The sequence below is a fragment of the Vombatus ursinus genome, unplaced genomic scaffold (genome assembly GCF_900497805.2).
Source record: "Vombatus ursinus unplaced genomic scaffold, bare-nosed wombat genome assembly UNPS02012758.1, whole genome shotgun sequence".
Classification (NCBI taxonomy): domain Eukaryota; kingdom Metazoa; phylum Chordata; class Mammalia; order Diprotodontia; family Vombatidae; genus Vombatus; species Vombatus ursinus.
Genome location: NW_020952536.1, coordinates 1295314 through 1308216, shown reverse-complemented (window position 1 = coordinate 1308216; position 12903 = coordinate 1295314). Strand labels below are relative to the sequence as shown.

Below are 12903 nucleotides of genomic sequence, written 5' to 3'. Positions count from 1 at the left end.
GGGGAGGGAGGGGGGGAGGGGGCGGGGCCCGGCGCGGGCTAGCGAGCGCGCGCCGACCCCGCCCCCTCCCGTGCCCCTCTCCCCCCGCGCGGGGGCCGTCACGGGGCCGGGGCCTGGGGCATCGCGCACCGCCCCCGCCCGCGCTGACAGGCGCGCGCACGCGCACGCGCACTGACGGCCGGCCCCCCTCCTCCGCCCGAAGCCGCCGTCGCTGCCGCCGCCTCTTTCCTCTGGTGGCCTCGGACCGCGGCTAACGGCTCCCTCAGCCCTCGGGGAGGGCGCGGCGTCGGCCGCCGCTACAGCTGCTGCTGCCTCGCCCTCCTGCCTGCCGGTCGGCCCTGCCCTTCGTCGGGCTGGCTCGCGACGTCCGCGCGAACAAGAAAGCGAGCGAGCAAGAGCAGTCGCTGCCGCCTTCTCCCCGCCCCGCCACTACTACTCACTCACTCACTCCCCCCCTCAACCCCCCCCCTGCGGCCCCCGCCCGCCCCGAGGGGCCTTCCGCGCAGGCCCGGCCCCCGAGCGGTGCGCCCATTGGCCGCCGCCGCCGCGCGCGGGTCAGGTCCCACCGCACCCACCCCCATTGGGTGGGGGGGAGGAACGTCAGTCACATGCAAATGAGGGCAGGGCGGGCGGACGGCGGTTGGTCCAAGCGGGGCCGTGCGGGGCGGGACCGGAGGGGGTTGGGAGGGCGCACTGCACCAAAGGCAGGGAGCCAGGCGGGGCGGGGCCAGGCGGGGCGGGGCCGGGCGGCCCCCAGGGCGCGCGGCGGCCTGCCTGGCTGCGGCGGCGGCGGGGCCAGTTGGTCCCAGAGAGCCCCCACCTTCCGCCCTCCCCCGCCCCGATCGTGCGTACGCACGCACGCAAACAAACACACACGCACATGGGCGCCCAGCCGGGGACCACGCACGCACGAGCAGCGTGGAACGGAGCGGGCAGGCTGGGGGAGGGGCTGGGGGCCCGAACTGTCAGGACCCTACAAGAGCAGCTCTGGCCCCTGGACACGGCCCTTCCCCAAGCCCTGAGCGTCGTTTCCTCCCGTTTGGAATGGTAAAGTTGGACCAGAATCAGTGGGTGTACCTCTTGGGCATGCAGGCAGCCTGGGCAAATCCAAGGACCCATCGGAATCATGGTTTAAATGCATAAAACAAAACTGGATTGGAAAGCCAATCGAACATTAGTGAAAATAAGGTTGTCTTTTTTCCCATCTGAATTCACATATGCTCCGAAATCTGTCCACGAATCTTTTTTGGGGGGGGGCGGAAGGAGTCCATGGACCTCAAGTTAAGAACCCCTGAACTGGATCATAACCGACATCCTTTCCAGCTGTGAAATTCTGTGGTTCTTAATTTGAGCACTTCGGCACCCCGGGGCTACCTGCTCCAATTCACTTGTTTACAAAGGGAGAAACAAGGCCCCATGTGGGGAAGGGTCTTTGTCCAGGGTTACCAGATGTCACAGAACATCAGAACTAGGGCCCGGCACCAGAAATCACCTCGTTTAACCCACTCGTTTTGCTGAGAAGTAGATTGAGGCCCAGGGAAAAAAGTGGGGGACTTTCTCAATGAAGGTCACACTGCCAAGTTCATGAAATTAGAAGCCCCCCTGACTAGGACCCGCTGCTGCCCCCTCTCTCCCCCCATAGAGTCTCTTCCCGCAAAGACTCTTCTACTCCCCAAATGGGGCAGTCAAATGAGGACACAAGGCAGCAGCCCACACCAAGACACCAGTACACAGCCAAATCAATGGGCAGAAAGGGATGAGGGGTAAAGGGGATGCTGACAGCCAGTACTAGGGACAGCAGAGATGAGCACACTCGGCCAGGGGCTGCACACAGAGGCAGAGACACGGAGAGATCGTGGGGAAGAGGCAAGAGACGTAACCACACAGTCCTGGGGACCCACCGACCTCCTTGGCCCCTCCCCCATGGGGAGGGCATGCAAACCTCCAGAGAGCAGCAGCCGCAAGCAAAGGGGGCACTCTTAGGGGGCCCCGCCTTCCATTTCCCCCTCCTCTCCACAACTCCAGACTCATCAGCTAGCATTACCTCACTGCCCCTGGGACAACTAGCAGCCCCAGAAATCGATGTGTCCGGCTCTCTCTTCCCCGCAGCCCCCTCCCCAGTCGGTGAGTCACCCACCTGGAGCTTAACCTCTTCCTTACTGCCCAGGTTTCCACCATTACTCAGACCCCACGCTGATGCCTTTGTGCCTGACTTTCCCCACCCACCCTCGGCCTTTCCCTGGAGAACAGGAGACAGGACTGGGAGCCAAGGCCTCAGTTTTCTCATCTGTACAATGATGGCGTTTGGGCTGGCCGGCCTCTGTGGGCTGTCCCTGCTCTCAGGCCGAGGCACCAGGGGCCAAGGGCCCCTCATGTCTCCCACTTGGCTCCAAAGGGTTGTTCCTCTGTATAACATCTGGAAATACAGATGGGGGGGCAGGGGGGAGGGTAGGAGGCCTTCCCCAACCTTGGAATCTGGGCGGGAAGGCCCCCCCCCTTCCCCTGGGCACAATGCCAGACCTATACTTAGCAGTCATTGTTCTAAGGGGAAGAGGGGAGGCTTCAGAACCTGAGCTAATCCTCCCCCCTCCTACTCTGCTCTAGGCTATGAGAGCCCAGGCCTGCAGCCCTCCCCCTTTGCTCAGCCAGGGGGCTCCGGAGGCCAGAACAAGGGCCCCGCCAGAACAAGGGCCCCACCGGGAGATGTGCGTGTGTTTATGTGGAAGACACACTATTCACATCAATCACAATGGGACGAGGCCCGGCAGGTCAGACATGGTGTCACCACTGAGAGGGGAAAGGGGAACCCAGGTCTCCTCCCCTGACAGTTTGCCTCCAACGCTATCCCCACCCCACTCCCCAGACAAACACACTGGGCTCTTCAAGATGAGAGATGGAGAGACACCTCCCCAGACACAGGCAGAGACATGCCTGGGGACTCCCAGGCACAGACCCAGACAGACCTAGGCAGTCAGGTCTGCAGGCACCAAGCGCCCACCACCTGCACCTTGCCTGGGACCCCAATTCCAGTGTGAACTTGGGCAAAGACCTTCTTCTCTGGGCTCCCACTTTCCCAGCCATAAAATGAGGGAGGCCTGAGTTCAATGAGCAGGGGGACAGAGGAAAAAGGACTGGCTCTAGGTTCCAATCCTAACTCTGGAACTCCTACTCTATGGGCCTCAATTTCCTGACCTGTAAAAGGTGAGAAGCTGGACTAGATTCTGTGATTCTAGACTTGGAAGACAGTTTCTAGTCCAGGCTCAGCAGTTTCTAAGCTATATGATCTTGGGCAGATCCTTTCCCTCTGGGAGGCTCAATTTCCCTACCTGCATATTAAGATTAACAGCACCTGCCCAACTTTCCTCAGTGGGCTCACACCAATTGGATCAGAAGAGGCCTTAGCAGCTATCTACCTAGTACAAGGAGGCCAGGTCCTCCAAACCCTGTGCCTTTGCTCTGACACACATTCAGAGTAGAGGACTTGGCCCATTTCTGGACCTCAGTTTCTCTCTCCTCTCACATGACGTTGGTGCACATTTCTATGGTGCCCTGTTGGGTTTACAAAGACCTTTCCTCAACCAGTGCGGGAAAGCAGGCCATTTGAGAGATGGGAACACTGAGGCCCTGCTAGGTCACGGGCCTTGCTCAGAGCTGCTTTCTCCAGAGTACCAAGATAGGCTGCCCTGCCCAGACCTCAGTCAAAGGTCCTCTGACTCACAGTCCAGGGCTCCTAGACTCCTAACTTTACCAGACTTCCTTAAGTGAGCTACACGACTTTCTTTTCTTCCTGCCAGATCCCTTCAACGAAGGAGTGCCACTCCGCCCCCAAGCTCCCCTGAAATAAGCTGAGTATCCCCATTTCTGTACACATACTGCATCCCACCTACCCCGTACACAGCGGGCCAAGGTTACCCAGGGAACTGCGGGAGGATTGGTGGAGCTAGGAAAGGATGGGAGGTGGGGGCTAAAAATAGCTTGGGTGGGGGTGAGTCAGTGTAAGTCAGGGAGAAGGGATGGAGGAGGTGGGGGAAGAGAAGCAGAGAGAAGGCAGGAGGGAAAGAGAGGAGCCACGGGCCACAGGGATAAACGAGAGAGGGAAAGACATTGGGGAAAGCAGGGGGAATGAGGGCAAAACAGACAGGCAGAAGGGGAGTGACATGGAGATCCAGGGGAGATGAGGGAGAAGTGAGAAAGGAGGCGGGAGAGATGCCAAGGAAGGGGCGAGATGGACTTCCACAGTGAGGGGAAGCGGGGAGAGATGGAAGAGAAAGTTATGTAATTCCAGAGGAAAAGGGGGAAGAGACAGATGGGGGAGGGAAGAGAGATATGGGGAGAGATAGGGAAGGACACAGAGGGACAGAAGCAGAGGAAAGCAGGATGGGATGGAGAAGCGGCAGAGGTGGGGCTCGAAGGGGAGGAATGGGCCAGGGGATGGGAGTCACTGCCATCCCCTCACTGATCTGGGTCTCCCCCCCCAGGCAGGGACTGCAGCTCACGAGATTTTCCACTCACTGCCTGGCCCAGGGCCACCCCCCCCCCCACCCGCGGCCCCACAAAGCAGCTTTGTGCTGGGAGGCAAGGAGGGAGCTGGCCCCAGCCCGGGGCCCCCCGGCCTGACACCCACGCGGGCCGCGCTGGGGGAGCCGGCCAGCTGGCACCAGGGCTGGTCTGCGGCTAGGCTTCCCCCTTCCCCCTCCAGAGGCCCAGCTCCCTGCCCAGGTCTAGGCTGGGTGGGGTGTGGTGGGGGGAGCCTTTGCCTGAGAGACTCGATCATTCCAGGGTTAATGGGGCGGGCTAGACAGGCCCTGCCCCCCCCCCACTTGCCTGTAGGGGGCACCCCAGGCACTGTTGGGGATGGAGACATCCCTGGGCCGCAACCCCAGCATCCCTATGGGGCCAGGGCTGGCAAAGAGCTCTGAGGCAAGCGTGGGGACCTGGGGCTTGGGCAAGAAGCCCAGAGCTGCAAGGGGCTCCTTCGGCCAGGCAGCCACCACTAGTGGGGTGCTCAGGGGCGGGAGAGGGGCTGGGCCTCCAGCCCACCACGGCCCCCTTCTTGTCAGCCTCACCGTGGCCGGTAGGGGGCAGCGTGAGCCTGAGAGAGCCGAGGAGACCAGAGGAGGCCTGAGGGGGCCCCAGCTACCGTGCTGCTCCCAAGTCACGTTCAGTGCCCTCTGGAGCACAACAGGACGGGGAGGCAGAGAAGAGACACTGGGCTAAACTAGTCCTCCAGAGAAGACAGTCCTCTGGCAGGCCTTGCCCGGGGTCCCACTTGCGGGCCTGCCCATTCCCCTCTCTCTCTGACCCTGGTTCTTCCTCTGGCAGCGTGGGGGTGGGGAATCCACATCTCATATGCTGTCCTAAACTTCCTCCACAGGAGGATTTTGATGCTGATCCTAGAAGTTAAGTATATAGCTCGGAAGTGTGGGGGCCCAAGGGGCAATGCCACCCACCAGTCCGGATCTCCTGGCTGCTGGGGGCGAGGGTCACAGGTGCAGCACCCCAGGGAGGGTCATGGGGAAGGGACAGGCCTAGGATGAGATCTGGCAGCCCCACACCTTCCTGCCGCACTGGGAGAACAGGTGTGGGCTGGAAGAGGGGGCCTGGCTCCAGGAAGCTCAAAGCAGATTTCTGACTGTTGAAAGTGAAAAACTGAGGCCCAGAAAGAGAGAAAGAAAGACACTGAGAAGCCAGAGGCCAAACAGAGGCCTACGGAGGCGAGCGGGAGAGCTCAGCCAGCTGGGCTGGGAGGCAACACAGAGAAAAGAAAGGACCAAGAGACAGGCCTGGAGAGGGACAGCTAGGCAGAGAGAAACAGAAAGCCTGAGAAGATGAAAGGGAGACAGGGCCAGCGCCAGGCAGGGACAGACAGAGGGCCACAGTCAGGGTGGTGGAAAAAGAGCCTGCTGCTCAGAGGCCCCGAGACTGAGAGGCAGAGAAAAGGAGCGAGGGGCAGCTATCCAAGGCTGGCTGGGCAGGGTCTACTTTCCCTGGCAGCACCCACGCAGCTGAGGACCCACCACCTACAGATCCCCTGAGGGGCTGATGGTCCAAGTTTTCTCATCAGGCTTTGCAGGCCTGGCACAGTTAGGGGCTTAATCAATGTTGGCCAAATTGAGGTCTTGCAGCCTCCAGGGCATCGGGCAAGAGAAGACGAAGGATGATGGAGAGATGAACTAGGAAAGGGTAAAGGGAGGAAGACCTAGACCCGCAGAGACTAAGGAGAGATACAACCAAGATTGGGCTAAGCAGCCCCCGGGGGAGCCATCCGGAAGTGAAACACAGGGCCAGACCAGGGCAGAGGGAGACACCCAGAGGGTCTGAGGGCCAGAGAGAGAGCCCGAGGCAAGAAGCCCACCTGGAGAGATGCCAAGGCCTGAACAGATGAAACCGAGAAAGGCCCAGAGACAAAGCCAAGCCAAAGAGATTCCAGGAGAGAACTGGGAAACTGGGAGATCAGGGAAAGAAAGAAGAGGGAGACCTTGTGACGGGTGGCAGCAGGGGAGGCGGGGAGATGCTAGGAGTGAGGTTGGGGCCTGTCGAGCCTTGGACCCCTTCCCTGGGTGCCTGGAGTGGGGGAGGCAGTAGCAGCAGCTGCCTGGGACAGGCAATGCCCAGAATGCCCAGAATGTGGGGGCGCCTGCTGCCTGCCCTGGCCCGTCCCAGAGCGGAAGCAAATGCCTGCTGACTCTGGCTGGGAGGGAGAGGGTCAGGATGCCCTAGCTCTGCCCTCACACCTGCTGGGCCTCTGAGGGTCACAGCACTGGTGGTCTGGGGTGGGGCCTGGCCTGTAGAGACACACACCCTGGGGTGCAAAAGCAATCTCAAAGGCTCAGATGTCACCTGGCCCTCATGCAGCTCTGGGCAAATCATTTAATTCGTCCAAACCAGTTTCTCAGAGCAAACTCCAGGATCTCAGAGTCGGAAGGGATCTAATCTAATCCAACTCGTACTTGAAAAGAAGTCTGCTCCTGCAAACCAGCCTTTGCTTGAAGGCCTCATCTGTGAAATGGGTGCAGAGTCCCTACCTTGCCTCCTCCAGCATGGCATTCAAATGTGAGAAATGGAATTGAGACTGCTGTGCGGCCTTGAGAAAAGCCTTCTCTGCTCTAGAGTGGGGAGGGCACAGCTGACAGAGTGCTGGGCTTGGAGTCGGGGAGACATGAGTTCAAATCCAGCCTCGGACACTTCCTAGCTGGGTGACCTGGGGCGAGTCACTGAGCCTCTGTTTGCCTCAGTTTCCTCAACTGCAAAATGGACATACTAATAGCACCTGTCTCACCGAGTAGTTGTGAGCATCCTATTAAACAAACATATATACATAAAGCTCTTTGTAGTCCTCAAAGGGCTACGGAAGTATTAGCTAGTTCTCATTCTCTGAGCCTCAGTTTCCAAGATGAGGGGGATGTCCCTGATCATGTCTAAGGCGCCCCCCAACTGCGACAGTGTTTGTTTAGTCTTGGAAAGTACCTCTTCCTACGCGTGAAGGTTATGCTCATCCCAGCCTTGGCCCTTTCTTTGCCCCCAAAGGCACTGCTTTCACAGCCCACCTTCTGTGGGGGCTGCTTACCTGTCCCGGGCCGGCCCATAATGACCTCCTTCTTGGGGGCAGGGTGCCCTGGGTAGCTGCTGGGCACGAGGACAGGCAGCAGGGCGGCAGGTGAGGGGTGGAAGGCGACAGGCTGGAACGGAGAGGAGGCCAATCCAAAAGCCGGCCCAGGTTGAGCCATGGTGGCCGGCCCAGCGGGGGGAACGCTGATAGGGACAGGGGCGGGCAGGGGCGGAGGCGGGCCCGGCTTCCCACTGTTAGCCCCGGGTGGCCCGGGGTGCTCTCTTCCAGCCCTGCTGGGCTGGCCGCTACCACGGGCCTCTCCGCCTGTGGCTACCTCCCCAGGGAACTTGGAAGGCAGCGGGACGTCGGGATTTCGGACAATGACGGGAGAGTCACGCTGCACAGCTGGCACCCGCCGCACCGAGGGGCCGGGGTCTGATGTGAGGCCAGCCGGGGGGGGGCAGCAGCAGCAGCGGGGACGGCTGGCGGGACCGGGGAAAGGGTGCAGCCGGCGACACAGCCCGGAAGCCGGCCGGGGTGGAGGGTGTAGGTGTGTGGGAGACAGAGTCCACTCCAGAGTCCAGGCTGTCACTCTTCTGAAAGTCTGGGCCCCCCCCCACCGCCAGGGCCCCCGAGTCCCCCCGGGTGTGGCAGGAGCTCTGGCTTCCGCCGGCCAGGGCTCATGGGCACGGTGAAGGTCAAGTTGGTCTGGAAGGTAGGCAGGATGCCTGAGGAATGGCGTTCCCGGGGGGCAGGGGGCGGTGGGTGGGGGCCCAGTTCTGGCGGGGTCAACACCCCGGCCTTAGGGGTGCTGGCGCTCAGATGACGGCTCCGGACGGCCGTGCGCTGGATCACAGGCGAGGCGTTGATGGGGCTGAAGTTGGCTGGCCGGAAGCCAAAGAGGGGTGAGGGGGAAGGGGAGGGGGCCGGTGAGAAGGGAGACTGGGTAGAGACAGGTGAGAAGGAAGGCGTTCCCGAGCGGGAACTACCCAGGGACACCAGCATGACAGCGGCCTCGCACTCGTCAAACTCGAAGCGAGACAGGTCGGCAGGCGCCACCAGGCGGGGCCGAGAGTCCCCGCGGGCCGCCACGCTGCTGGCCTCACTGTCCCTCGACGTCTCATCGGCCCAGTCAAACTCCGCACTGCCCTCTCGGGCGGCCTGGCGGCCAGCTCCTCCCGCCCCCGGGCCTGAGCCCGCCTCTGCCAGCCCTTCCATCTCCTTGGTGCGCATAGACAGGTGGCGGGAGCAGTAGCCTCGGCGCTGGGACTCCTTCATGCAGCCATCGCGGGAACACAGGCGCCGCCACTGCTTGCCGTTGAACTTTTTCCGAATGCCGTTGGGTGTGCAGACCACGTCGCCCTTCTTGTACTTCTGCTGGGCAGCCGTGAGGGGCGTCCGGGCCCGAGCCGGCGGGGCTGCCCCCCTCTCCAGGGAGGTCACGCTGCTGCTGCGACTGCCCCCTGCCCCGTCCTGGCCAGGAGAGGGCTGCTCGGCTGGGCGGCCAGGCCCAGCGAAAGCCGGTGACTTGGGGGGGCGGCGAGAGCAGCTGGGGCGGGGGCAGCGGCAGCGGAGGCTGGGCGGCAGAGGAGGCGGCGGCGGCGGCAGAGGCAGGGGGCCGTTTCTCCTCCTCCTCCTCCTCCGTAGCTGCCTGGCCAAAGCTGATCTTGGAGACCTCGGCGTCCTCTGGCTGTTTGGCCTCCAGTCCGGGGGGGCAAGGGGGCATCTGGGGGGGAGGCTGAGGGGGTGGCTGTGGGGGGGGGCTCTCTCTCTGCATCCCCTCGTCTCCTTGTTCCCCTTGGGTGGCTTCCAGAGGCAGCTTCCTTCTTTCTTCGGGGCCCCAGGGAGGGCGCAGGAGACGCAAGCTAGAGCGAGCCACCCAAATGGCTTCCCTGTCCCTGCGGGGAGGGGTAAGTGGGAGCCCTGGTGGAGGCCCGTGGCTGAGGCGCACTTTGTATGAAGCCGGCTTGGCATTGACCTCCACCACCACACCTTCACGATAGGCCGTCTCGCCGGGGTCCACACAAGTACAGACGGCCGTGCCCACCGCTAGGGCCCCGGGGGGCGGGGTGGCATCCAGGACCACATCCACGCCACCAGCCAGCGCTCCCTCATAGTAGGTGAGGGCACGGTCTCCAGGGAACTGGACGCCAAGGTCTTGGCTGCGCCGGACCTGCTTTACCACAGCAGGCATGAAGAGCCCATCCCGCCGCGCTAGGACCTTCTGGGAGCGCAGGAGGCGCAGGTCACAGGCCCCGGCCCCCGTGGAGCCAGGGGGCCAGGGGGCCAGGGGGCCGGGCTCAGGCAGCTCCTCCTCCAGGTCAGCTGAGTGCTCGCTGGCTGTGTCTGTGGAGGAGGAGCGGGCGGAGGCAGGTGGCTGGGCCGGCAAGGCACAGGCCCGGCCCTCCTCAGGGGTGGCTAGGGGCTCCTCCGGCCCGCTACCGCTACCGCCACCAGCACCGTGTTCCTCCACGTACTTCTTTTTGGGGGCCCTCGACTTGAAGGTTGCGGTCTTTCGGCTCAAGGAAGGTTCCCAGCGCCCGTGCTCCCCCTCCCCCTTCGGGTCCTCAGCTGGGGGGAGAGGCTGAGTGGGGTCCTCCGTGGGGCCCGAAGGGGGCAGCTTCAGTGGGGCGGCCTCCACATCCGGGGCCCTCCCTGCCTCCTCTCGTTCACCTTCCTCCTCCTCCGCGGGGGCCGTCTCTCCCTCCTGCTGCTCCTCCTCCTCCTCTTCCCTTCCCCCGTCAGCCACTGCCCGGCGCTTCTGGGCTTTGGCCCTGGTGGCTGGAGGGGACTTGCCGCCGTGGCCAGGAAGGCCACCCGCTTTCTTCATGGGTTTCATCTTTGTCTTCTTCCTCGGCCTGTCTTCGCAGACACCTGCAGGGAGGGAGGAGAGGGGAGGTGAGCTGGGATGCAGGAGGCCAGAGGAGTGGGGCTCTAAGCCCAGGCCTCCCACTCACTACCTGCGTGGCCTTGGGCTCCAAGCCTGGGCTCCAGGGATGGTTTGGTTTCTGCCTTTGTGCAGTGCCTGCTACACAGAAAGGACTTAATAAATGCTTCCTGAGTTCAACCCCTCAATGGGCCCTGCTCCATCCGATAGGAACATCTCTGCCCCCCTGCTTTGGGACGACTGCTTAGGGGGTCACAGTTTCTCAGCCTGGGCAACACTAATTGACAAGGTACCTTAGGGCTTACAGACATTTTCATCTATATTTTGGAACTTGATCCTCACAACAAGCTAATGTTGAATTCACTTGACACACGGGGAAACTGAGGCCTAGACAGGAAAAGATAATTCATTGCCCAAGGTCTCACACAGCCAGTCAGTGATGAGGCCACAAACCCTCCCAGGTTCTAGCCCAAGTCTCTTCCACTAGCTCTCTGGGGTTCTCTGTTCCCAGAGGCAAACACCTTGGCAAGAAAAACGCCACGCTCTCTGCCCAGATGCGTGCAGCCCACCGCCCTTGCCAGATGAGTCAGGGCCTGCTCAGCCACGCTCCCCTCAACCTTGTGCTCTCAGCGGTTCTGCCTGTACCCTCCCCGCCACCTTCCCTCCTTCCCTCCAGCAGGCCCTGGCATGTCTAGGGCAGATGTTCAGAGCCAGCTGTAAGGCACACTGTGCGTGCGTGTACCCCCCAGCCCCATGACATGAGGAAGACTGCACACACCCATCACGGAGACCACAAATCAGATACGTGGACCCCTGACTCCCACCATTCCCTCGGCAGACAGCTCACCATAACAAGGCACTGAAAGATGTCTTAGACCCCACGGCCCTCTACTAATAAGAACTCACATGCATGTGTATACACACACATACACACACACACGCACACACACACACACGTCTATACACACAGACAGAAACACACACACACACACCCCACACCCATTCGGGCCTTCCTGCCTCCAAAGTACAAGCCAGCCCCCCAGGCTCTGCCCCACCCCACTCCCACTCCCACTCCCACTCCCACCCCCCCACACCCCAGGGTCTTAGGTTCCAGGTTAGGAAGGAGATCTGGGCCACGCAGGGAAAGAGAAGAGAAGGAGGCTGAGTCCACACTGGGACAGACAGGCCCAGTGGCCTAACCTCACCCACACTTCCTGAACGTTCACATTGGCCCGCCCCTTTTTGAACTGCCTTTAAAAAAATAAAAATAAAAACTTTAGTCTGAACCGAGAGAAGCAGGCAGAGGCCTAAGTAAGCATCCCAGGAGTTGAGCATGAGGGAGTGTCAGGCCCTGGGGGCTGCCACTGGCTGGCTGGGCCCACATCTCCCAACTGGACTGGCCCAAGCCTTCCTCCACCATGCTTAGGAAGGGAGAAGACCTCCTCTGTTCCTTCCTCTTCACTGCCTGCCATGATTTCAGCCCCGCAGGCTCTCTCTCCTGAGGCTCCCAGGTGAACATCCTCTGGGCAGGGAGTCCCAGCTTTTCCTCCTGGTGTGGGCCCCACCTCCAGCAGCCTCAGAGCTGGGGAGGAAGCACCTGGGGGCAAGGCTTCTGCTCCCCACTTCTTGCCCAGTGAGGCCTCCTTATCCCTGGCATCAGGAGCCTGTGCCACCTGATGCCCTTCTGGGGCGCTGCCTCAGTTTTCAGCCCATCTCCCCTTTATGCCCCGGACCGTCTCTTCCCCAGCTCTGTGTGCACTCCACAGGCACTGAGTCCCTATTCCTTCCCCGACTGCTTGAAAGGTCTTGTCAGCCTCCTCTGCTCTGCCCTTGTCCAGTGCCAGGCCCTCCTCAGGCCCCGGTCGCTAGGTCGTCCTCCTCCATAGGTCATCTACCTCTGGGCACTTCCACCAGCCACAGCCCTTCACAGTGCCTGAAGTCAGCCTGCTGACCTTGGCCTTGACACCAGTCTCTGCTCTCAGTCCTGTATCGCCCCCCCCCAACCCCACTGCCCGCTTCTCTCATCGCCCCCCACCCAGCCTCTTTTGGTCCCTTCCTTCCTGGCTCTTCCTGTCCTTGTTTACTGCCCTTTTCAAGTCCTACCCTGTCACCCCTCTTCCCTTAGGTATCCCAACCTCTCTCCTTCCACCCTTCCTTAGACTTTTATGACCCTACTCGGTCCCCCTCCCAAGTACCCTATTGACCTCCCTGTCATCTAAATTCTCCAATTCTCAAGTCGGCTATCTCTTCCACCTCTTTGTTCTCCTGGGCCCCATCTCTCTGTCCTCTCTTCTTCTTGCCCCCTCCCCACCCCTGGGTGCCCTCCCCCTGCCGCCCCCCCCCCCCCCCTCGGTCCCCTCCCCCTCCCGCCCCCCCCCCACCCCTGGGTGACCTCTCTCTGCAGCAGCCCTCTCCCTACTCCTAGGTCCTCTCTCCCTGCAGTCCCCTCCCCACCCCTGGGTGCCCT

The 12903-nt window shown here is 61.7% G+C and overlaps 1 protein-coding gene across 1 annotated transcript in view; it reads right to left on the bottom strand.

The window, feature by feature from the left end:
- The window catches only part of CIC (capicua transcriptional repressor), a 25906-nt gene that overhangs the window by 11391 nt on the left and 1612 nt on the right, over window positions 1–12903 (bottom strand). The window contains 4 exon segments of the mRNA XM_027858152.1: window positions 7568–8009; window positions 8011–8158; window positions 8160–9085; window positions 9087–10423. Of these exon segments, the coding sequence (XP_027713953.1) occupies window positions 7568–8009; window positions 8011–8158; window positions 8160–9085; window positions 9087–10388 (2818 nt within the window). The 5' untranslated portion in view covers window positions 10389–10423.